At 34.0% G+C, this 26,701-nt stretch overlaps 1 protein-coding gene across 1 annotated transcript; it reads right to left on the reverse strand.

Annotated features, from left to right (window-relative positions):
* LOC131851556 (transmembrane protein 64) lies at positions 1-26,460 on the reverse strand. Its single transcript, XM_059202066.1, is given in 4 exon segments — positions 1-129; positions 9,252-9,407; positions 25,859-26,409; positions 26,412-26,460. Coding segments are annotated over 4 exon segments (885 nt in total).
* Between the last annotated feature and the right edge of the window lie 241 nt (positions 26,461-26,701).

The following is a 26,701-nucleotide window of genomic DNA, read 5'->3' on the forward strand; positions in this document are numbered from 1 at the left end:
CTAGCTGATGGAGGAACTGCTCGAGGTAGATATCGGCTCGGGGCCCATTTCCGCCGTCATTATTGCGATCGTGAGCTCTTTGCGGGCCTTCTGGACGACCCACACCATGAGGGTAATGCCGATGAGAATCTGTAATGGGACATGAGTTCTTGTTAATGAATGTCAGTTTTCAACCACGACACTTCTTCAATCCCGTTATTAAAGACAACTCAAAAATTACTGGTCATATATCAAATGTATATAGACCCATATTAGACACATAACCGCATGAAATAAATAAAAGAAACCATAAAAATATTTTACTTGATAAAGAATTCGGATGTTAAACAGAAAAAACTCAGTCGTCTCAAGAAGTCTCCTCAATTTTGAAAATCTATGGATTTTCCAAAATTAAAACATAAAAAACTACAATTGCACAGTTCGCTAATATAGTATTTGACGATCTCGGTTATCATAACTAGATCTAACTAAAGCTAGCTAAGAAATTGGTAACAGACATAATTTTAAAGATTTATTCCGCATAGGGCCTCACAGTGTTGCCTACGTCATGTCACTTAAAACAAAATATTTTTTGTATGAACCTGTGTAACCACTGTTTTCTGGCATTCCACATTACAAAAAGAGTTGCCAACGTCCAGGCACTAAAAATATTTTTTTTTATATGAACTTTACGCAGGTCCATACAAAAAAATTTTTTTAGACACATCCCATTTTATTTAGACTATTTTAATTGCAAAAAAATGTTTAGATAGATTAGTTTTTAAGGTTTCGTCCTAATAAGGGCAGTCTAAAGCGCAGTACTTATTCAGAGTGTGGATTTGTCAGATATACGCGTCACTTTCCGCAAATGATACATAATGATTATTAAAGAATAAGTATACGAGGACATAATGCAGTAGTCAATAGGAAATTTCCATTATTAATATTATTATGTATCACACAATTACATAGACTTTGGATTTCATGACAAAATATGTCCACCATTTGAATTAAATTTTAAGCTGATTTAATTTAGAAATATTTTTTTAGTTTAATAATTTGGCATTCTATTGTACATAATTTAAATCTGCCTGTCCGTATGTCGTAAATTTATGTTACCATGGGGAAAAAGAGCAAGTGACCTTATTGTGTTGAGGAAAATAGTCGAGAAAACAGGTATATGGTTCTCATTACTAAACAAACCGCAAGGTAAAATCTGAAGAGCAACGAATAAAAAACCTAGGAATGTCATGTCATCTTAGTAATATTACATATTTATGACTCAGATTAAAGAAAACGGAATGTGACCACACGTTTTGTCGTGTGAGCAAATAATCACTACGTGTTTATTTTATTAAAATCTATTTAATATTTTATAAATCGAATCGATTATTTTCAAATTTCATATTTATAAAGAACAACACTAGAACTATTTTAAATCAAATTATTGTATTCGATTTTCGAAATTTAAATATTATCTGGAAATTAATATTACAGAGAAAATTTAAGTATTTCATTTTTATGTGTTTTGTTTGTAATGGATATACTCCAAAATATGTGAAGCGATTTTAAAAATTCCTTCACATATACGAAGCTACATTATTGGCGAGTATCATGAGTTCTATATTATTAAAACAAAATTAGCGCCTTCACATAGCAGGGGCAAATTGTTGAATAATTTGTTACTCATGAACTATTTGCTATTATAAGGCTTCGTTCATACTGTTGCCACAGACTCGATAAGATTTATAGTAGGTACGTACATTGTACATGCTGATTACTTTACGATAGATTTATAACGTTTGTGTTAGGTTTAATTTATACATATATCAGATGTTTCTCGGGAAAAGCATTCCTATTAACCTAGATTAAACTAGTTTTTACGCACAGTTACGACTAGAAGTTTCTATGAAATGTTGCACAATCAATACTGATCGTTTCAAATGATAAGGAAATAATTTATTCACAAAAAAAAAAACCACCTGAATCATGATTGTGTGAATGGGAGAAAGAATTATTTCTTTTTTTTTCAAATCAAAACTAATCAAATATCATTTATTATTTTATCTTAAGAACGTCAAATTTTTTGTAGTAATATTTTTTCATTACCATCCAGTGTAGTGAATTTCTTTTTTTTTTAAGTCAGTTCATTTACATTGTATACTTATGTAGGTGTCTATAATATATATATATTATCAACTGACGGTAGGGAATGAAATGAAAAAGTATGTAACAAAAAAATTTGTTTATAAGCGGTTAAAATGTCCTACTTGAATAAATGATTTTTTGGTTGGCTGACGGCTTATTATAATCAGCCTTCAATCGATCTTTAACTCAGGTTTTAAATACAAGCCTGCTGCTGGTATATATAAAGATTTCTTACTGCACAGCTCAGTTCGGTTCGCCGCTTCAATTGATAAGAACTAATAAAACTGTACTGGGAAACTACAGAATAAACATCGCGTAACATATATACATGTATATTATTTGAAGTACGATTTTGATATCACGTAAATTCACGTGACATGCTCAATAACAATTCTACGTACAAATTCGTCTACTGCGCAAACTTCTTTATCTATGGTTTAATATAAGTGATTTTCTGCCAACTACACAGCCGATTAGAATAAATACTTGAGTTTTCGATTTTCGAACGATCTATACCAGAGGTTCCCAAACTTTTTTGTATCGTTCTAACTGTAGTAAAGTTTAGTGTTAAAAACATAGAGTAAAAACAACAAGTTGAGCGCTGTCGTAGACCCCTTGCAGTTTGTCATAGACTCCTGGGGTCGATATAGAACTTCTTGAGTTCCATTTAAAAAAATAACGACACATCAAAGTCCAAATGGACAGTGATACAGGTAACAAATTCAAATAATAAATAATTATTTATAAAATTGTTTTAAGATTATTAAGTGCACAGTCGGAGGTCACGTGATAAGGAAGGCCTTCTAACCTTCCTTATCACGTGACGTTCACATGTAGTCACTTGAAACGCATACATTTCGTAGACTCAAGAAAATAGAACTTGACAAAAGATGACTAGTACGCAGAACCACCGCTGCGTACTGGTCATCTTTTGTCAAGTTCTATTTTCGAATCGCTCCAGTTCTTAAATTTTTCTTCGTTTAAATATAAATTTAAGAGTAAATTTCTTCAAAGAGTTAATATTATTAATGACAATATTCTCTTCCAATTAAAATTGAAATAAAAAAATGTTTAAGTACAAATGAGTACAAAATTATACAAATGAGTACAGGACAGTTTCAGAGTACAGGATTTGAAAAGAGTTTGGTTTGCGAAAAAAGAATACAAAACTCAGTAAATGAGGACCTTCAAGGTCACCTTAGTACTACTAAACTAAACTTAATTACCACTGTACCTACTAGTATATTTTTACTGACGTCCTCCGTGGTGTAGTGGTTTAGCACACTGCCTTACTTCCGACGGTCGCGGATTCGATTCCTATTTTATTTAGAGTAGCCACATATTGAACTTGAAAAGAGATATTAAAAAGAGATTTTATTTTACTTAAAAGAGAAATACGCAATGTTTTGGACATTCTTCTTGTAATGGGTTTGTTTTCCTAATTAGGAATATAATAAAATATGTAATTCAAAATTGCTTATATTAAATTTTTTGAATAAATATTATTTCGATGTTCTATAATATTTTTTAATGTTTATAATATTATTATAAATACGAAAGTTTGTAAGTATGGTTGTTTGTTACTCTTGCACGCAAAAACTACGGTACGGATTTTGATGAAACTTTACAATAATATAGCTAATGCAGCCGAATGACATATAGGCTATATATTTTATTAAAATTTAACGCGAGTGAAACCGCGGTTAGATGTAGAAAGAAATAAACCATTACAAAATTAACTTCGCGTAGTTATTTTAACGCACCTAGTAACCAAGTAACGTTTATCTGACAACAGAATGATACTGATATCGAAATTATCTACATTGAAGGTGCCAGGACAAACAAACCGAGTACACTCAACAAATGTGACAAATATGATTGTATTTCCTTATAAACGTACCTAGATATCATATTATTATTATAAATGCGAAGGTTTGTAAGTATGGATGGTTGTTTGTTACTCTTTCACAAAAAAACTATCGAACGAATTTTAATGAAACTTTGCAGTAATATAGGTGATACATCAGGTGATACATAATAATAAATGTCTATTAATATTACATGTAAATTGGAGGAAATATAATAATAAATGTCTATTAATATACCTAGACCGATACAAATAATCGTACTCATGAATACAAAAGTTTTTGCCGTGCGAGGAATCGCACCCGCGACCTTCACTAGTAAGGTGGTGTACTAAACCACTACACCATCGAGACGTCAATTAATAAGATTAATAAAAAAAAGTTCGGTGTACTGTGTCACGATTTGTCGTCATACAATTTAATGACGGTAGTTGAACAAACTGCCGGTACTTATCAACATTAACATTTGCTGTTATTCCAGTCAGCTTGTGGCCACGGTCGTAACATCGAGAGATAAATACCCTTATTTACCATAACTTTTTTCATGTTAAAACCCGTTTAACTAAATATAGTATGTATTAATATAATAATGTGTACTAAACGCAAAAGTTTAAAAAGAAACGAAGCCATAACATTCGCAACACCATGGCTTGACAAAATAATATGAAATTTTATGCGTTCCATTACTTGAATACTCAGGAGTCATGCTTCTGGGGTCTATACTTTCACTTTCAATATGATTTGGAACCGTACTTTTTAAACAAGTCCTAAAGTACTATTTGTTGTCACCAAGGTTTAGTGCCTTGATAGGCTAAGGATCGTTAGGAACCGATTGCCTTCAAACTCAAAATTATATATTAAGGTATGTTAGAACCTTTCGGCCTCTTGTGAACATCATATTTTTTATCACTATCCCTAACTTCCACTTCCATCAACTTCATCGAACCCTTACTTTGTCCACTTTCACACTTGTCTCTAGAATATAAGCAGGATCCGGTACTCTTGGATCCACCGTCAGATCTCTCTATCAACAGCATAGGCATTCTCTGAAATCTGCATCCTTCTACAGTCTTATTTATTAATTAACCATTTAATGAACCAGAAAGAAATTACAAAGAACACAATTTAGAGTAATAAGGTACAAAAATCTTATCGCATAAGCAATCTCTTCCAGACAACCTTTGGGTAGAATATATTTGTGGAGCGAAGGCAGAAAGTGGTAGTGGCGCAAAAATGGACCAGAGAAATAAAGGCATCGTAATATTAAAAATAAATCTGTTCTCCAATCATTGTATATCTGTACTGTCAATCTTTCATTCCACATTATTTCCCCATGACCAAACCAACATAAAATGTTAATTTCTTTATTATTAATCTAGGCACAGTTAGAAAATTACAATGTTTTCTCCATATATCGATCAAGCAAAATATATAAATTATACATTTATTTATTTAAATGTTATCACCGAAAATTTTGTCAAGTCGGGACCTCGCAAGTAACTCTCCTGTTCTATGGTATGGCAACTCTTTTCTATTTGGTGAGCCGAATGCCGGCACACCACAGTCGTGATAAAAAAAATGAAATTAAAACAACTAGTAGCTAATATGCAATTCAAGAGCACAGCAGGGTGCTAAACATGAATATTTCAACGTTATTCATCACAATCACAATTGGTTTTCTTGTTCAACGAACAACCGACGGGTTAAATATGTATATCTCACCTTGGCCTAGATCTTCTAAAAGGCAGAGGTGTTTCTATATCGGAGTTATTAAGTTTTTAGTGAGACCTATCACAGACGTTTAATTCACAAAGAGATTTAAGCGACCCCTTTGGCGCCGTTTCAAAAATGACGCCCACTATTTTCGATGGCGCACTACAAGGCAGGCTTATTTTCTTTGAAAACATTCCTGTTTATTTAGACTGGATTTAATTTTCGCGGAAATTACAAGTAAACAAGTGCAATAACAAATATTTTTTACGACATGATTAATATAAATATAGGAAATTGAAAATACAAAAAACCATTACTAGTAGATTTATGGCAACATATTTTATGGTGAACTTTTTGGAGACAAAGAAAACCGATAAGGAAATTTTAAACGTCGTATATATTTAAAATACGATAGGCATTGCAAATTTTGTTACAGCACAAACAGTCTACATGCTAGTCAAATTAGTTATAGATAAGTAGAAGTACTTCAGCCTTCTGAGCATAGATAAAGACATATCCATTTTTATAGCGTAGAAGGAGAAAGAGCAAACGGCTGACGGCAAGTGTTTACCGCAATCCGTAAGTACATGTAACATTAGATAACAATTTCAACGCTCTAATATTGTTATTAAAACTTTCATGTAAAAATCTTGAAGATTTCCCAAAAGATTGGTTGATTGGTTAACGTTATAACATGCAGAGATGAATAAACTTTTTAAGGATTCTAAAGATTGAGCGTGACATTTCGGAAATTTGTACTAAAATGTTTTCCGCTGTCCACATATTATGTATAGTATATTTATTTAGAGTAGGCTGTCCAAACCAGTTATGAATGTTGGGGCAATACAAACCACATAATAGGTACAAAAGCCGCAGACACAATTACATTTTCACGTTCCGCCTGACAAACATACATTTTGGAAATTCCAGGAATAATAATGATAGACAACATGTTTTGCTGACGACCAACCTAATGGTAAGTGGTAACCGTTGCTTATTATATGTACATGACCACCACCACGGACATCTCTTAATGTGACGTGCTTTACTTAATGTTGTTTGACTGCCATCGATAGATGGCGATCTATAAATCTACACGCGTATTAAGTCGCAGCTAATATGAAATTATAGTATTGTACTGTCAATGTCAATTACCCAGGAACTGTCTTGGAGAAGTTCAAACACGTAGTATCTAAGTATGTAGTACATTAAAAATCGCAGTCATTTCCTTTTCCTTAATTTCATACACATGAAGGTGGACAAATAAACTTTTATTCAGTTCCTTGATTTTTATCTATTTGGAAGATGAAATTAGTCATTTTAAATTTTTATCATTTCATTATTTTTATGAATCCGATAAATATAGAAATTCATGTTTACAAACAAAAAATAAAATCATTGCATTTTCTATAATATTACCTTTTTTTGTATTACCTAAGAAACTCTCTCATGGAGACCCGCCCACCGCGGGGAAGGCGAGCTCGTACTGTGAGACTTCTCCTCACTAAAAACTCCAAGATATCTCGACGAAGCGCCTGTTGCCGGAGTCGCAACTCCAAGGATCCCGACGAAGCGCCTATTGCCGGAGTCGCGACTCCAAGGTATCCCGACGAAGCGCCTATTGTCGGAGTTGTGACTCCAAGGTATCCCAACGAAGCACCTATTGCCAGAGTCGCAACTTCGAGGTATCCCGACGAAGCGCCTATTGCCGGAGTCGTGACTCCAAGGTATCCCGACTAAGTGGCTATTTCCGGAGTAGCGGGATCACAATATTAGTCCACGGCGACTCCGGCGGATCTATAATATTATTTTAGATCAAAGTATCAATTTTCTACAATTTATATTAGTTGGTATTTTAGTACTTACATAGATTGAGAAAGTGGGGTCATCAAATTTAGAACCTCTTAAACTCCTTGTCATGTCAATGAGCGAGGACATGTTCGATTAACAGAATTGAATATCTAAATGCGAACACGAACGATAACTTCCATTACAAACGCCGTAATATTTTATTGCCCTGAGAAATAATAACAACCAAGGCCATCTCGTCCTCAGCCAAGCATAGCCTGTGTTACCCATAATCTATACCATATAGTACTAGATAGTATAGTAGTAATAACAATAATAATATTTTTTAATAATAATATGATATGATTTTTTGTATCGGTCTGGGTGTATCCCATGTATAATATATATGTATTTATGAAAAAAAAAATGTATTTGTATCAGTTACCTCATAACACAAGCTTTAGCTAGCTTAACTTGGGACTAGATGGCGCTGTGTGAATAGTCCTGAGATTATTATTATTATAAATACAAATTATGACATCGTACATGGGATCGAACCCATGATCATCGAAAGAAAGACGATATCCTAGTAGTATCACGACCGTTAAATAATACACTGGTAATGACATTCCCGTGGGTAGTATGTCGGTCGCAGTTCCCACTACATGAAAGAGCGGTATACAAGCTAATAAAACGGTACTTGGTTACATCCGTCTGTGACAGTCAGGATAACTGGTTACTCGCGCGAAATCATTTGCAACTCTATAAAATCATCTCTGTGTGATATTTTTTTTGTATGACCGTATATGATTTAATAAACTTAACACTAGATACATTTTTATACGTATAATTAGTCAAAATCACGGGATCTTACAACATTTTATTTTTATGAAGTTCCCGATATTTCGGCAGTGTTACAACAATTTCAATTTCAAAGTAGCAACAAACGAAGACGTGTGTAAGTAGACGCATATGTCTGCCCATAAAAAAGGTTTTATTTACCATCTGCCCGCTGCTCGTCAGTTTACCCCTGATCATGGCGGTTGAAACACTGTCGAACAATACAGCCCAATGATGGTAAATAGTTACTGGCCTATGGACGCCTGAGACACGAGGTATCAGGTATGCGTTGCCGACAAAATAAACTTACAGACCCCCGATATAAAGTAGCAGTTCCCAAATTTCGTTTAGATAACGTGTAGGTATTTTATGGTAGACAGGTTTAGGGTATTTTAGGATTTAATTGGAATATGATACCAAAAGATATTTTGGATCTACCGTTTATTATTAAAAGATACTTATACAATAAAGCCTCTTACTCTGTACTACTATATTTATTGGCCACTCTTATCACTTAAGGGTATACAAACTTTAAACTAATCCTTGAGATGATGTCTAATTTTTTGGATGCCATTTTGGACTAGACTTAATATTTCCCCCGAAATTCTGCTCGAATGATAGTTAAACCATGAAGATCAATATGGTAAGAAATCAAGACGAAAAGTGGGAGATAGATTGAAGGATTTCTTTGTTGTGGTAAAAAAACAAGTTTTAGTGGCATTAAATCTTATGCGTCAGATTCATTCATCGAATCATACTGTCGTTGGAAAGTCACCTTCGCTTCCAGCTCTACTAAGCAGGTACCTATCAGAAATAGTACTATCGTCCGCATACACCAGGATTCTGGCTTGTGCGGCAGCTAGTACTTTTATAAAACTACTAAACTATAAAAGTGCTTTAGAAAAACAGTATCCTCACCTGGCACGCGAACACTATGTACCCTGTAAGATGGGATTCGTGCAGCACGTCATTCATGGACCGCAGCGTGGAACCAAGGTAGACGTTAATCACCTGCGCTGGTAGCAAACCCAGCATCGACGCTAAGTGGTAGCCACAACCACCGACGTCGCTTACCTGTACAATAAACAGTGTATATTAATAACGTAATAATAATCCCATTAAAAAATAAATGTGAAATGAGAGCCAAGTTCAATATTATACTATATCTTACATATGTATACTTGGTTGTTGACTTTAACGACAAAAGAAGTGATATGTAAATGGATGCCAAGTGCAATGGTCAGTCCTGAAACTTATTTATAACAAATAAAATATAATTTCTTCTTATAACTTAAAATAATATATTGAAACCTAAGGTTTGACTTGGCTAGTTCTCATATACGAATTATTATGTTTGATGGCTAGTTTCTAGCAGCAAGCCAAATTTTCTGAATAATAAAATAAGAACCGATAAATAACAGGTTTAGAACTTGCGAAGGCTGTAACATAATACGTTTATGTTAAAGAGTTTGTGAGTTATGAGGGGGTCAAAAGTGGCTCCAAATGGTTCGTGCAATATTACACATGGTGCTGCTCGCCAGTTCTCTTACTTGAATTTGGCTTGACACGCTACCGCGTGTCTATGTAACCGAGAAAAATTACACAGTGCCATCTAGTCCCAATCTGAGTACAACTATAGTATAAATACACAACTGATATAAATACTTTTTTGTACATACACATAGGTATAATATATATAGAAAACAGACGAACGCAAACGATCAGACTCTTGGACACAAATGTTTATATTGTTTGAGGAATCGAACCTCCGAACGTCAGAAGGCGGTGAGCTGAATCGCAAGACTAAGGATGTTAGGGCAAAAACACTAATACAGAATCTTGACATTCATAAGTATAAGTGGCTTAAATCATTGATTCATGTAGGACACATGAGTACATGATTTTTTTAATTTTGAATATACGAACGTTGTATAAAAAAAATAGCAGATTGGCTCGACTAGTGTTTTTTATCAAGTATGAATTTAAGAGACAATATTTGCACGGAATAACATCGTTCAAGGCAAATTTATCTAAGGATTACCTAACTAAGTAAATAACAATGCATGTACATAGGTAAGTCCATACCCACTATAACATACAGGTGATATGATTTTTTAGAAATAGATTGTTTATAATTCATAGTTGTAAACGGCAGTGAGTTTGAATGGATAATAGAAAACTCTTTTGCTGCTCATTTTTTTGGACTACCCTAATGCTGTTGGCCGCAGCTGGTCTTTACAGCTTCACCAGACGATAGACAGCGAGTGCAGATGGCACTCCAAACCCGCGGAGGGATTATGGAGTGGCTGAAGGCCAACTCCCGCCTGACGAATACGACTAGTTTGAGAGCACTGCTAGGTTCGAAGCTCAGCTCAGGCCGTCGTGCTTTTGATCCCCGTTTGAATTGGACGACCGGGGATAGACCGATATAAAAAACTATAACCTATAAGTAACAATAAAAACGAAAACATATCGCGTTGTAGCAATTGGACAGCGCCATCTAGTGATAACTATATACAAACTAAATTTACATAAGAAGATTAAACACATGTATATATTTAAATGTAATTAATATGAGTGTGTGTGTGTTTGCATGCTCGCATTTGTGTTGCGTGTATAGTGTTATATATATCAAAAGAATATATTATTTCCTTGTTATATATATAACATATGAATAATATAGATACAATATTATTATTAACTATATAATGTACATCCCCCTATAAATAGTCATAATTATAAATAGGAACAATTTGAGCAAATATAGACTTATCTCTAGACAATATCGCATCCAGGAAAATTCGCAGTATGCTCAAAGAGTAGTGTGTGAGTAAATAATTAAGGAAGTTAAATAAATAGCGTAAACAATAAAAATTCATCTGAATGAAATCGTGGTCATGGTAAATAATAAAAGTTCCTGGAATAATAACTTCACTAAGGCACTGCGTACACGTAGACACTTTTATTTATTGTGTTGGCGGCAACACATCGGCTACCAATAATGAATTGATATTACCAATTGCTTCTTCCTGATCCCATTCATTTGGGATCGACGTAATATGTTTTTATCTTTCATTTATATCTGTTGACAGTCATCTCGTTATGTACTACTTTTCTTTCCATATCATCTTTCACACAGTCCATCCATCTCTTTTTCGGCCTTCTTCAGCCCTTATAACCAACCAAGTTTTAAAAAATTACTTTCTTTTAAATATTTTCTTCATTCCTTCGCATTATATATCCATACCATGACAGACGATTACTTTTCAACTTCTTCGACACTTGTGTCACTTTCATACTTTATTCATTTTTGTTTTGTATTCATTTATTCACACCATACATCCATCTTAACACATCGCATTTCAGTTGCATGCAGTTGTCTTTCATCGTCATTCAGCCAATAATATGAATTGATATTATTAATATGAAATCAAAAGACTACTTGACAAATAAACTGTAGGGTTGAATTTAGAGAGCTAAATTAAAAATTAATTGATTCTCTAAGTCTTTGAGTTTACTTCTAAAACTACAATCAGTATTAGATATTTTAATGAAATTATATTAAAGTAGTTTCCATTTAAATCCATTTTCAATCAGTTCAATGATAATCCTTAATGATTTCACTATACTAATTTATAATTACAGTATTAGAGATAAAGTGTAACGAATTTGTCTTTTAGGGTAGCCTCTTCTAAGCAACTTATAGAAAGTAAATAGTTGTCTATGTACTAAATACCTATTTGTTTCTTCATGGATTTCTGTCGTGATTACATTTATTAAACAGGAAACACATTTACCAAACCGCAAACAAAGCCCAGAAGCAAGCAACAACTAACAGAACCAGGTCAGAGTTTCCCGATTTTTCTGTGATTGTATCTAGACTCGACAACAAAAAGTGTCTACGTTTGCGCAGCGCCTAACTAAATGTTTTAATAACAATATTGCGTGCTTAGAAAACATGCTTGTGTCCCGCGACGTAGAACAAAAGCAGTTAAATATGAACAATAACTAGCAAACTGGAGCACGGTAGCTCGTTAGTGTTTCTCGTGAATAAAACTCGTAGTTAAAAGGTGGATTATTTAAAGTTCTCGCCCCCTACGTTCAGTTATGTCACGCACCTTTAATATGCCAAGGGTCGTATGGTCAACATTTACTTTCTTAACCCCACTGCGCTAACTTTATACGTTGGCGGTGCACCGGACAAGATGAGTAAGTTAGGTCAGTTAAAGGAAAATGAATTGTATTTTCAACAGATTCAGTTCAAATTTAAATAATCAATATTTCTCCTATTTTTGTTGTCTTAAATAAAATTATTCACAATCACATATTGTAGATATGCTTTATCAAAGAAACAGAAATTTCTATAATAGGGATGCATTCAAGATATATTTAAATTACAATTAGTATAATAATATAGTAAAATATTTTTTCGTATCGGTCCGGTAGTTTCGGAGACTCTCAAACGCAAACAAACAAACCGCCAAATCATTCCTCTCTATAATATTAGTTTATGTGGATGATTGATTGCGTTTATATATAATGTATTTTTTTAATATAATTAAAATGACAATGTGAGTGTTCGCATGCATACAGTAGTGTTGCGTGTATTGTGTTATATATGTATATCAAAAGAAAATATTATTTCCTTCCTATTAAATATTTATATAATATATGAATAATATAGATATAATGTTATTAATAATGTTCATCCCTCTTTAAATACAGCTATAATAATAATAATAGAAACAATCTAAATCGTTTATAGACGGCTGGCAATCCCTATTAATTACTGTGTATAGATGTACAATACTTGGTTGTGCCAGTATTATAAATATGTTCCCAAGGGATAGCAATCAAAGTACACACCAACTAAAACTAATTTATATTCAAAAGTGCATCTTACAAAACGCCTTGAGTTGACTCAACAACAACTTGAACAATTAAGTCAATACTTTAAATGAGAGCGATTACTTCTCATTATCGTCTCTCAATATATGGTCTCCCAACAAATTGCTTTAATTCAAACGGACAATTGTTAACCATTACCCAAACAACTTAAATTAATAACCATATTGCAAGGAATTTTGAACTTTAAACGTATAACAATTCGGTTTCTAAATAAAAAACAGTTCATGTTGAAAACATGTACACATTACGCAGTACCTACTATTAGTGCGATATACAAATGATAAAGGTTACAGAGTACATTTAGTTTTAGAATTTACTTGTTTTATTGCAGAGTTTTGACTTGGATCACTTTGCATAAAACGATCAACAAGCGATATAACTCTACCTTACATAATAATAATCAAAGCATATAACAAATGCGTTTTAACTTCAGATGGCAGATAAAAATCTAAAGATAATATTAATGCGTGACATTTGGCAATGGAAAGTAAAAATCACCGATAAATATAATTTAAACACGCATCCCTTCCTACCGAATTGGAACGCATATATCGAGATGCTATCTTAAGTGAAATAATGCAACTCACCCATCCATCGTATTGGATTAGCATTAATGACTTTACTGAAATAACGCACCTCATTCCGTCCAATTGGGCCACATGTATCGAAAAGTCTTTAGACTTTTTTTGAATGGCTAACAAGCTGATTTGAAACGGTAACTGTCGTCCATATACATACATGTATGGATATCGCACATTTGTTGCCATTCCAGAGGACTAAGATGTCACGCCTCTTATCCTGTAATTTCACTGCTTAATCTGCATCGTACAAAACACTCACAATAAATAGCAGCTGAAATAGGTGAGACTTTACAGCCTCTATCTAGTATACAGTATAACAACGTATAGGATTTCACTGCAATAGATAGCATGCCTTGAAGAGCTTCCTTTACATTAATAATGCACTGCATCGCACCAGATTAGATCGCATATATCGAGAGAAGAAAAATTTATTTATTATATTAATTTATTACGAACGCGTGGAAGTTTTCTTTTTCTCGGTTTTTTCGGGGTTTTTACGCTTTATGCCGTATGATTATTATTATAAATGCTACTATTATAAATAATATATATAAAGCCTGCCAAAATACCAGGAGGCTTCTGAACTTCTTGACTCTTCAGCCTTCAGCTAAGTTCCTTTAAGACTTGAAGGAACTGGCTGGCTACTCTAGCAGTCTCGGCTCTACCACGTCCCAAACGAGACGTTAAATGCGGATATAGAGTCCAACATACAATATGTATTATATACTTCAACTATTTCAACGTGTAGGCGGATTCTTCGAATCCATCCTAAATAGAGTTTACACGTGTTCGTAAACAATTGATTATTATACGAAATATTTTCGGATTACATTGTACGTGATATAAAACAAATATACGTCGCACTATTCACATGTTAAAATCTTGATATCATGCTGATTCAACTTCGATACAGAGTACTGGAAAAAGTGTAGAATCATCACAATGTTTAAATAACAGTATTGTATTAGTAACGTCACTTCGCAGACGTAATTGTGGTATTATAATTGTTTTAACAAGTGTATTAGAATACAATTAGAAATTCAAATTCAATCAGAATAATGGGATGCAAAAATATTGTAATAAATTGTATTAAATCACTGCATGATTTAGAAATAGGAATATTGAGTACAATTTTAAATACCAATTCAATCATAATGATGGGATGCAAAAATATTGTATTAAATCACTCGCAGGCCTGCACTAGTTTGAAATGGGAATGCTAAGATGGATGTGTGGTAAACATATACCTTCACGATAGTTATCCCAAATGGGGTAGATAGAGACATTGTCATATTCGTGAACGGGTGCGGCTGTTGCTTGGCTATAGGTATTATTATTATAAATACTTAAATATTTTTTTTATAAGTTCATACATAATTTATATAACAAACACATACTACTTCAATATTTTTTTTTTGTATAAACAATTTTTGTTTGGTGGCAGAATCAAACCCATTAAACCCTGGAAGAGACTGCTATTTAACCGCCCATAGTTACCTTTATCTTTCACATAGTAATAATATGTTTATATCAATTTATACATATTAATTTATTTAACTGTAATATCTATGAGGGGAACAATAATGAGTTTCATTTCATTTAATTTCATTACCTTTCATACGTTGAAAGGTAATGAAATGTAATGAAATTAGTGACGGTAGCAACCACTAGACCATGACGCTTTCAACATAATAAGTAATATACAAATAAACCTTGGGGTCAGTCAAACTATAACTAAACATGATATACTTTAATGTCGTGATGAATATATAATTATATAATCGTTACGTCAATACGGAAGAATTCGATCTTACTATCTTACTAATAATTATAAATGCGAAAGTTTGTGAATATAGATGAATGTTTGTTACTCTTTCACGCAAAAACTACTCAACTGATTTTGATGAAACTTTAATATAGCTTATACATCAGAACAACAAATAGGTTATTATTTAAAAAGATATGTAAATTGGGCGATATATAATTATAAGTGTAATGCAGAGGAAGTTGTGCGGGTGAGCTAGTACATAATATAATAAAAATGTATATGCATGGAAGATGTATGGACGACCTCGGTGGTTTGCGGTCTAGCACACCGCTTTACGACCGATAGTCGCGGGTTCGATTCCTCGCACGGCACAAACATTTGTATTCATGAGTAGGATTGTTTGTACCGGTATTTTTCTTTGTAAATACATACATATTATATATAGAAGACACCCAGACCGATACAAAGAAAAACTATGTATATGTATCAGTTATCTAGTACCCATAACACAAGCGCTAGTTTAACTTGGGTCTAGATGGCGCTGTGTGAATTGTCCTGAGATTATTATTATTATTATATGTATGAGAAAAACTATAAGTCAGGAACATTATCAAGACCCTAAAACAATTATTATAGATATAGAAATTTTGACAGTTTGTCTGTGGGTTTGTGCAAGTTAATTTTATACAGTATAAAAAATACATAAATAGGAAAAAATCCAATCTATACATAATATAATAAAAATGTTACAGTCTGTCTGTAGTACTTGGAATAAAGAATAAATAAATAAATAAAATAGAAAGTACCCAGATACAAACAATCATACTGAATACAAATCTTTGCACCGTGCGATGAATCGAACCCGCCACCATCGGAAGTAAAGCGGTGTGCTAAACCACCAAGGAATGGACATAAGAATAATAAATGAGACTTAATTATATTAATTTACTATCTCTGTATACATAAACATAGTATATACTCTTAGCAATGTGATTACACCATCTGAGTAAGAGCGGCGCGACATTTGGACGCCATCTTATCGACTTGTAAAATATGGATACTCTTTAATGTAAGTCGAAAGCCAACGATGGTACTCAGTTTAGGAAACCCAACAATATTTCCCCTAGAATAAGAAATCTATCTTAATAATATTATAAACGCGAAAGTTTGTAAGTATGGATGTTTGTTACTCTTTCACGCAAAAACTACTGAATGGATTTTGATGAAAGTTTACAGTAATATAGCTTAGGCATCAGAATAACGTATAGGCTATAAATTTCACGCGAGTGAAACCGCGGGCACAGTTAGTTCTTAATAAATCTTTATACAAACTTCGCGGTCACGTGACCAATTATGAAATTACAAAAACAATCCAAATCGCACTTAGCACACATCCTGTAGCATAACTAAGTTATACCACAGCGCTGATCTTCAGGGATGGTAGGTACATTTAATTAAAATAAAATTAAAATATCTCATTTCATGCTGCTCTATTACAGACTCTTATGATATAAACTCTACCGTCAGTTCGGAGTGCTTTCGAGCTAAGAAGAACTAACAAGAAACTCGGCTCTTATTCTTTTCAAATGAGCTTGTACATGTGAAAATATACAATTTTAAGAAAAAAATATTTTTAATAATCTTTTTCTACCTAACTTGCGGCCTGGTATATCCTATACAAGCAGGTCTGTAAAGATTTCATTTTTGCAACTGTTTCACTAAAATATTCAATTGATTTTCTTAGTCAATGCATAAGGAGTCTGAGTCTATTTTAAATGACAAAAATGTCATTAAAAAATAACATATCTATGAGTATTATGGGCTGTATAAACAGCGTTCCTAAGCCCTTCTCGTTAGTAAGCAAGTATAAACGAGTGAAAGTTTCGCAAGGAAATAAACAGAAACCCGATCAAACTGGTTGCTCCATAACCAGTTATGATGACGTCTAAGGCTTGCCATTTAACCTATTAGTAAGTTCCTAGATAGCCGGTACAAACTGATAATAGAATTTTATTTTTATGTAATTACTAGCAGACCTGGCCTGCTTTTTGTGTACTTTTGCTGTGGCTAAGGTTCTTGAAAAATATGACATTGCGACTATAAATTGAGATGTAAGCTATCCTATCTTTCAAGTTGGATGAAATCGCACACAATGTGCAAATCTGCTTTGCAATCGGTTCAGTTGTTTAAGAGTCCATCGCGGACAAACAACGTAACACGTAATTTTTATATGTAAAGATTATGATGAACAAGCTGACGGTCCACCTGGTAAGCTGTATTTTACGCCCGTGATTTACTACTCACTCTGTTATTCCGGATGACTAAGATGTCATGCCTCTTATTCTGTAATTAAACGGCCTCGTGTGGTTTAGCGGTTTAGCACACCGTCTTATTTTCTATGGTTGCGGGTTCAATTCCTCGCATGCAACAACATTTGTATTAATGATTATTATTTTTAGTTTGTATCATTCTACGTATAATAGGTATGTACTTACGAAAAAAAACATATCTATGTATTTGTATCAGTTGACTAGTATTCCTGAGTATAATTGTTAGTATCGGTCGGGCCGTTTTCTATGTATAATTTATGTATTTACGAAAAAATATATCTATGTATTTGTATCAGTTATCTATTGTAGTACCCATAATGCAAGCTTTACCTAGCTGAACTTGACGCTGTGTGAATTGTCCTGAGATTATTGAATGACAATGCATGGCAATAATAGTTTATGCACTGAATTTTCACAATGTTAGACATAGACACATAAGTATTACTTGAATTTCTTGAGTTCTTCGCAATTAAATGTATTAACTAAACTGGACGCTAGAGAAAAAATATTAATACAAAAAATTTGACGTTCATAAGCGGCTAAAATGTCCTAATTGAATAAATGATTTTTTATTTGATTTGAAAGAATATACAGATTCGCTACAGCAACGAATACGCGGCGACTTGATCAGGAAGACACCTAAGTGACAATTTAACTAACGTACCTACGACACTGCGCAGGCGCAGTGAAAGTCATTGTGGTATGTGTGTAACCAGTGCCGGGTTAACCTAGTAGTAGAGTAGCAAATGCGACGGGCCCCGCGCACTTACACTAGTCTGAACATAACACAAAGCAGCAAGAATTTAACGGTGGTCTAATGGTTTGGCACACCGCCTTACTTCCGATGGTCGCGGGTTCGATTCCTCGCACGGTACAAACATTTATATTCATGAATATATTTCATTTTTTTTTTGTTTAATTTATATGTATCTGTATATAGTAAAAAACACGCATCTTAGTTTTTTTTTTAATGAGTAATGGGGGCTGCCTTAAAACCAGCGCTGTATAGCTGCACCTCATTAAGGTTGTGCTTAATCAACAGCTGAGGCAGCTCCTATTGCCATCTTTCTATGTTATAATTTATTTCTTATATTGTGTCTTATTGTATTAGTTATGTTGGCAATAAATCAATTATCTATCTATTTGTATCAGTCGTCTAGTATCCATAACACAAGCTTTAGTTCCGAATATTTTATAATTACGGTCATCATCATTGCCTTGCCTTTATCCCATTATTCGGGGTCGGCGCAGTATGTCATTCTCTTCCACTGCTAGAGTATGCTCAGATATGACGACTGCTAGAACACACTCTTCTTTTACTCATATTATCTTTCATACAATCCATTCATCTTTTCTTAGGGAGTCCCCTCCCTTTACATCCATCCACATTCATATAAACTTTCCATAAGACATGATCCTCATGCCTCCTTATAACATGCCCATACCAGTTCAATCTGTTGGTATGGGTATGTTATGCGGAGGCACGAGGATCACATTATCATATTGTATTAATTTATTATAATTCCAATGTCTGGCGCATTTTTTTTTTCGTAACGTACATTATACCGGTAGGTTAGGCACTTAGGAAACATAACTCATATTCAAACCTAACAAGAATTATAAATGAGACAGAGAGTTCGTTTATTGAGGTTTCACGCCTTAAACAATTAGCACTTTTGGCATATATACAGCGATGCCCCGTCCGATTTAAATGGGGATCGAAATTACGACGGCCTGAGCCGAGGTTAGTACCCCTAGCGGTGCCCTCAGATTAAAGTCGTATCCGTCAGGCGGAAGTTGACCTTCAGCCGCTCTATAAGTCCTTCCGCGGGTTTGCACTCGACCTATATCATTCAGTGAAGCTGAAAAGGCCAACTGCGGCCAACAGTTTCATTTCATTTTACGTTAAAATATAAGTACATAAAATAATGGTCATAATACATAGATTTTCGTTCATTTTCTTATATTGTTTCAGGTGTTGTCGCTCTAATCCATAAAAGATTTGGTATCACATTGTTAGTTTATTCGCCGGTACAAAACCGAAAAGTAGCGTACCATTTTTAGTCAGGTACCTATTTAAATTACAATAACAATTGGAAAATTTGTTCCACGATAAAACAAACTCGACGTTAATGTATGACAGAATTACGCCTGTAATAGCCATAGTTCTGCGAGCACTAAAGGTAGATTCTAATAAGACGGAGCCGAACTTAGCATATTAGCATTCCGTGGAATCACCGTGCGGGTGTCGGGTCCATCATGTGGCAGAGAGGGAAACTCCGAGTAGTTCCCGGTACTTGTGACCCGGGTATAGGTATAAGGGACCTCTTGCCTACATCAATACCTCAACCCTCACCTTCCTCACTAGTGTTCTCTCCTTGCAATGGAGACAAACTTAGCATTCTATGGATTCACCGTGCGAAAGCCAGGCTATGGTGTGGCAGAGAGGAAAACTCCAACCAGTTCCCGGAACCTTGTGACCCGGGTGAAAAGACACTTTGCCGACCTTCACCTATCGAGTTTTTTTCCCTGCCCAGCCAAATTTGGTAGGAGCCTGTTAATGCAGCTTTAGATAAACGTGCTGAGATAGAACATACTGTAATTCTAAACAGGCCAAGATCTTTTAGAAGCTACACATAAACTATACAAGAATAATCGATTCGTTAATTTTCACGCAACTACCAGTTACTTATTGGTCTACAATTAACTAGTTTTGGCTACCACTACAATTAACTATGGCAAGTTGAAGGTGAGACCGTTATCGCATAATTTAAGTACTATTTATAGCCAAACGAGCTCGTAAAAAACGAACTAGGTCTATTTTAAGTTTATTGTTTTTTTTACGTGGCAAAAGCTGCCGACTACCGGGTATACATGAACCGCAACACGGGTATCACGTCATCACTTGTGATATGCCACATGTGTTTTCATTCTGGTAGACTAGGATATTATGCCAGTGGAATTATAGAGTCCAAATCTCACTCTCCAACGGTAATACAGTTTTAAACCAAGCTACTTGGCGACTGAAATAAGGGAAAGAGGGAGAGAGGCTACGACTTTGCCAGAATAGGATATGGCAGTCAAATTACAATGTTTAGAGGCAAGACACCTTAGTCACCAGGAATCGGATGGCTCTAGGACTACAATGATAGTTGTGACAACAACACATCTATGTTTACATTGCTGCATTTGTACGTTACTCGTTGATAGTGTTTAGAAATTTTGGCTATAAATAATTACAGATACTAATAAATTTACAATTTTTTTAACTTGGGGAAAACCCTCATAGAGAACACGGGTACGGTACGGTAGACGGATACTGCCATCTACTCCTAAGCTAAGTAGAGATTGCGTTATGGGTACGAGACAACTGGTGCAAATATTAAAATACATTTTTTTTTTCAATACATAGAAAGATCCAGTTCAATACAAACAGTCATACTCATGAATAGAATCTTTGCACCGTGCGTTAACTTAAACTAATAAATTAACACTCTAAAATATCCTACACTATGTATGTCCGACAGGGTGTAACTTTTGATATACTATATATATTGTCTTACTACTTACAAATTAATGTACCCACACAGTTAGCAATAAAGATATATTCTATTCTATTAATAAATAAGTTTGAGTTTAACACCCCCCTTCCTTCACCCCCGAATCGGCCTCCTACTTCATAAACGGAAAGATCCTACGACCATAACATTTTTATGGCGCTCATAATTTTTTTAACGTCATACATAACGTCATAATCTTTAAATGACAGTATGAACGAATAATAGGTCGAACATGAGATCATGTGCAGCGATAAAATGATGAAATTAGCTTCAATAGAGTAATTGAAGGAGCCGTCGTGAGCTGATGATGGGGTTTTGGGGGATGGACCTGTTGATTTTTTTAGTAATTGGAATGGTAATCAATCTAACAGCCCGCCTGATGGCAAGTTGCCTATATCACATCACGTTATCATGTGACGCCCGTGACCATTCATCAGTTGAGGGCAAGGGGATTGCTGGTATGGTACATTACAGGTATACTTCCACGCGGTTCCGACTGGAAACCATAATGATAAACTGATGGTGAATTTGTCCCGAGGACCTAACTGACCTGCTCTGGCGTTTATACTATAATTCTCCATTGGTGCCCCTCCTGTGTAAACCATTAGCGCAGTCGGGTGCATCAATTTCATTCATTATCATCCACCATAAAAACAAAAAATAACACACATGTGTTAGCGTTCTGGAGAACTAATATTTTAGCCACTAATTCTGTAATTTAATTGTAGCATATTATTCACGTGATGAACTCGAAACAAACGAGTGTTTTCTACCAGTAAACCATAAGGTATACGGAGAATTAACCGTACTACGCATTATAGTTTGCAACTTTACGACCTGAAGTTGAAAACATTATTTTTTATTGTTGCAAACAAAAAACGCGTTTTGGTTTCTAACACTAAAAAGGAATGGCTGACACATACAAACTATATAGAGATGGTTGCTGACACATAATATAAATACGCCAACGCCAACTGTGCGACAATCCTCATAAAAGTACTAGTTTTTTTAGTCTTTAGTACATATGACACATGCATATGTACAGAGGATATATTCATATTCGTCTTTATACGAGATTTGGATTGATTTTGACCCACAAAAAATACTACGATGATTAAAGAGCCATATTGAGGTAATCTGGGAGTTCTTTGACTTCTGAAGCTAAATCTTTTAAATTTGGTCAGCGTTTTATATTCATGCTGTTTGTGTGTCGCCATACAACTTATATTTGTGTAACCCGTGGTTGATATTCGTGTCTAACACTCCGCTTATATTTGTGTAGCCTCCAGCTTATATTCATGTGAGTCGCAGTTTATATTTGTATGGGCTGCAGCTTATATTTGTGCTACACGCAGCTTATATTTGCGTGGCCCGCGACTTATATTTGTGTGACACGACTTATAATCGTGTGACATGCAACTTATATGAATATGTATAAAGCCATAACGTAGTAGTTAAGAAAAGAAAAGCAGTTGAGGCACCACATTCATCACTTAGGTGTTTTATGACCTTGGTAGTGATGGTGAGGAGAGGGTACCACTTTCCACTGTATAAACAGTCAGTTTCGCTTCCATTCGATTTAAATACAAAAATATAATTAGAATTTAAAAGTCCCAAATCCCATAGTACGTTGTATATATCATCCGCGTGACACATTTAGACCATTATAATGGTAATAAGGTTAATTGACATGCTCAATTTAACACACTATGAATAACATCATTAACGTGTCACGCTCGCTTTATGGGGATTGAGTTATTTCATTTGTTGCCGCTGATTTCCATAATTAATGATATTTTGGTACGCTGTTATCGTTTACTCTCCACTAAATACATATTTCAATGATATCTACCAATATTGTTGTAATCATAGTCATTATATAAATATGATAATAGTTGTATGGAGGGGGGAAAGGGGATTGTTAGTAATGTGGACTGATAACCCCATTGCTAGCAATGTGATATGGTACATTGCTAGCAATGGGGTTATCAGTCCACAGGTTGACCTCGCGGTTCGTCGTGAAAAATTCTTGGTGAATTTCTCACTGACCTGACCTTATGCTTCTTTTATCATCGTCCACTGGTGCCCCGCCAGTGTAAACCGTTAGCACAGACGGGTGACCATTCCATTATCATCCATAAAAACTAGTTGTATGGGTACCTATGTAATAAAAAAAATACTAGCTAATAAAAAAAGATACTAGATAATCGCGATCTCCTCTATTTTGTTTTTAAATAATAGAAAAGAGAGGAAACTCCTTAGATATAAGACTATGACTAATCAGTAATCACCTCCTAAATAACACATTAACTTGCGGCTCCTTTGATCTTTATTACTAAAAAAAAAAACTATTTTATCATGAATAATTGATTACTGATTTGTTTAATCCACAATTAAAAAAAAATCTGAGTAGCTCATTTAACATTATTAGATATCTTGTATAAAACATTACAAATGAATTTTAATAAGAGTAAAACCGAAGACAAGGTTTTCTGAGGCTATGATTAACATTATTAAATGTTCTTGATTTGTTATCAAGAAAAACACTCACAAACACAAGTAATTGGAATAGCAGAAAAGCTTACTGTCTGATGGCAAGTAACCTTTGCTATTGCCATTGAACAACATTCCCAAAGATTAAGAGTTGAGTTTCTTGTCAGTTCTTCTAAGCTCAACAGCATATAACAAGAGTCTGTAATAGACCTAAGTACATGAAAAAAAAACTTTTTATTTGATTTGAATTAAGGGTTTTTAATTAAGTTTTCTTGGGTATCTTTAATTAGGATCATGACGGTAGCAAAATCAGCAACCCCATTTGGTGGAAGTTTTTACAAAATAAAAGAAGAAGAAAAAGAATTAAGATACAGAAATTTTTTGAAATAAGAATGCAGATATTTTCCGACAGTGACCTCATTTGGTGGCAGCTATTCAAATAAAAAGAAGAACAAAAATAATTAAGGATACAGAAAAATTTTGAAATAAGAATGCAGATATTATCAGACAGTGACCTCATTTGATGGAAGCCATTCAAATAAAAAGAAGAAAAAGTATTAAAGATACAGAATTTTTTAAAAATAAGTATTCAAATAATATAAGACTTTGCCTTGACCATATATTTCTTAGTTTTAATAGAAAGGGCTACCTACAATGTGTACAATATTATTTGATAATATCTTTAATTTTAGCATGAAGGTCACAACGCCTGTTTGTATTTACCTAACCATGACCTTTTAAGAGTCTTACTATTAATGAATTTACCTACAAATATGTCCATAATATTCTGATATTTAGAAATAGAAAGAATATAGAGTATGCAGGGGTAAAGGGTGTAAAAAAATTGTTATTAAAGTGACCCCCATTTCTTGCAATGTACCATCTCACGCTGACCTTCATGCAGGTCCTTTTGGAAACCATCATGATAAGGTAGTAATGAATTCGTTACAATGGGCTAACTGACCTGACATCATACTATGTACATTCTAATGGCTTAACCAATTTTGATGAAATGTATGCTCAGGTTGTAGCAAAACTATGAAGATTCTGATAGGTAAATCTGATAAAAAATAGTATCTTGATTATAATTGTATATTGAAACTTAAAATATAACTCATTAATGGTTTAAATTAATACACATGGTGTTTTTGCTGACCAAATGCAAACTGATTTTGAATGAAATATGAAATGTAAAATAAAAAGTTAGTGTTGCAAACTAATGTACGATGCTAGGTCCTGGGTGCGAAAGGAGATGTGAATGGCGATGCTTTGGTGTTAATGACATTAATTATTACTTACAAGATGATCTACAATTATTTCTTATGAATAACATGGTAATGATTTTGTTCAATAATTCAAGTGATTTAACAAAAAGATACAATACAAAGCTTATTCTACACAGGTGCATTAGGGATAGGGATTATTATTATTCAGTAGATTATAAGTTATCTAATTTTTATACCCCTAAGTGATAGGGGTGGATCATACTAAACAACTTCTTTTTATTTCTTAAATAAACAAAATTTTGATTTTTATATTATACTTCGTTTAGATTTCTGTTTTGTTTAGTTTGTATTTATATATATATTTAATGTATATTAATATTTATGTTTGTATGATCCATCCGGCATAAAAAATACAAATATTCTTAAATTTTAACCATTCCATCATCATCCTCTATTTTTTTTTTGCAATATTACTACTTCAATTTAAAATACAAAACAATGTTTGCAGGGTTAGTAAGATAAAAAAATAACTATGATAGATATGGATTGTTAATAATGGGAACTAGTAGTGTAACCTCTGGAATCCCAAGCCCTACTTAATACTAATTCTTTATTTTTTTTCTATAGTAACTCAATAAAATAATTCATAAAATACTTACAGCAAAAATTGTATTTTGTAATCCAAACGGTATTGGAGTAAGCCTTGCAAAGAAGACTATCTTGAAGGCTTGAGGGCCAGATATCACTTTAAGCAGTGCTCTGGCCGTCTCATTATTGAGAAGCCAGTCTATAGGTAAATATTGCCGCAACGCTCTTAATGTGTAATGCGCTATCGCCACACCAAAGTTTGCACTCACCAAAACTGTACCCAGTCCTTTCAGTATACCAAATAAATAACCACTAGTTATAATTAACACTAAATATCCGATAGTCACTGGGAAACTCACTAGTAAAAATAGTCCTATACATAATAAAAATATTATCCACGGATCCTGCGCGTCCACCCACAACAAAATCGTGTTCAGATACTCCTTGAAGAAGTACAGCACCAACACCAAACATGTGAGCAACAAAAGTGATACAACAATGTTAAACAAATAACTGTATATCGTTCTATTGTTGATTTTTGACCATAGACCTTTTTTTCTTGTAACCGCGTTCGGGTCAGGCTGATGACATTCTTCGACGTCTATTATTTCCATTGTTATTTTAATAGATGAATTAAAAACAATTTATTTGAGACTGCTCGTTGCAGTTTCATTTGAGTCGGGTCTCGCCATGGTCTACTTTCAGAAACTGTTTATTATTAATAAACGATCGGCACGAATACATCTCAATAGATGATGGAGAATTGTAGAAACAAAATACAACAATAGTGTTAAAGCCGACGACAGAATATAACGAAATTTCCGAGTCAACTGGCAGCAAATGTCAGTCAAATTGACAACTGTCAAACTATGTAGAGTTACCAGTTTTAGTATGGAACTGTGCTATATTTCGCT

Source organism: Achroia grisella, unplaced genomic scaffold (genome assembly GCF_030625045.1).
Source record: "Achroia grisella isolate CSIRO2021 unplaced genomic scaffold, CSIRO_AGI_Agris_v1 utg784, whole genome shotgun sequence".
Taxonomy (NCBI): Eukaryota; Metazoa; Arthropoda; class Insecta; order Lepidoptera; family Pyralidae; genus Achroia; species Achroia grisella.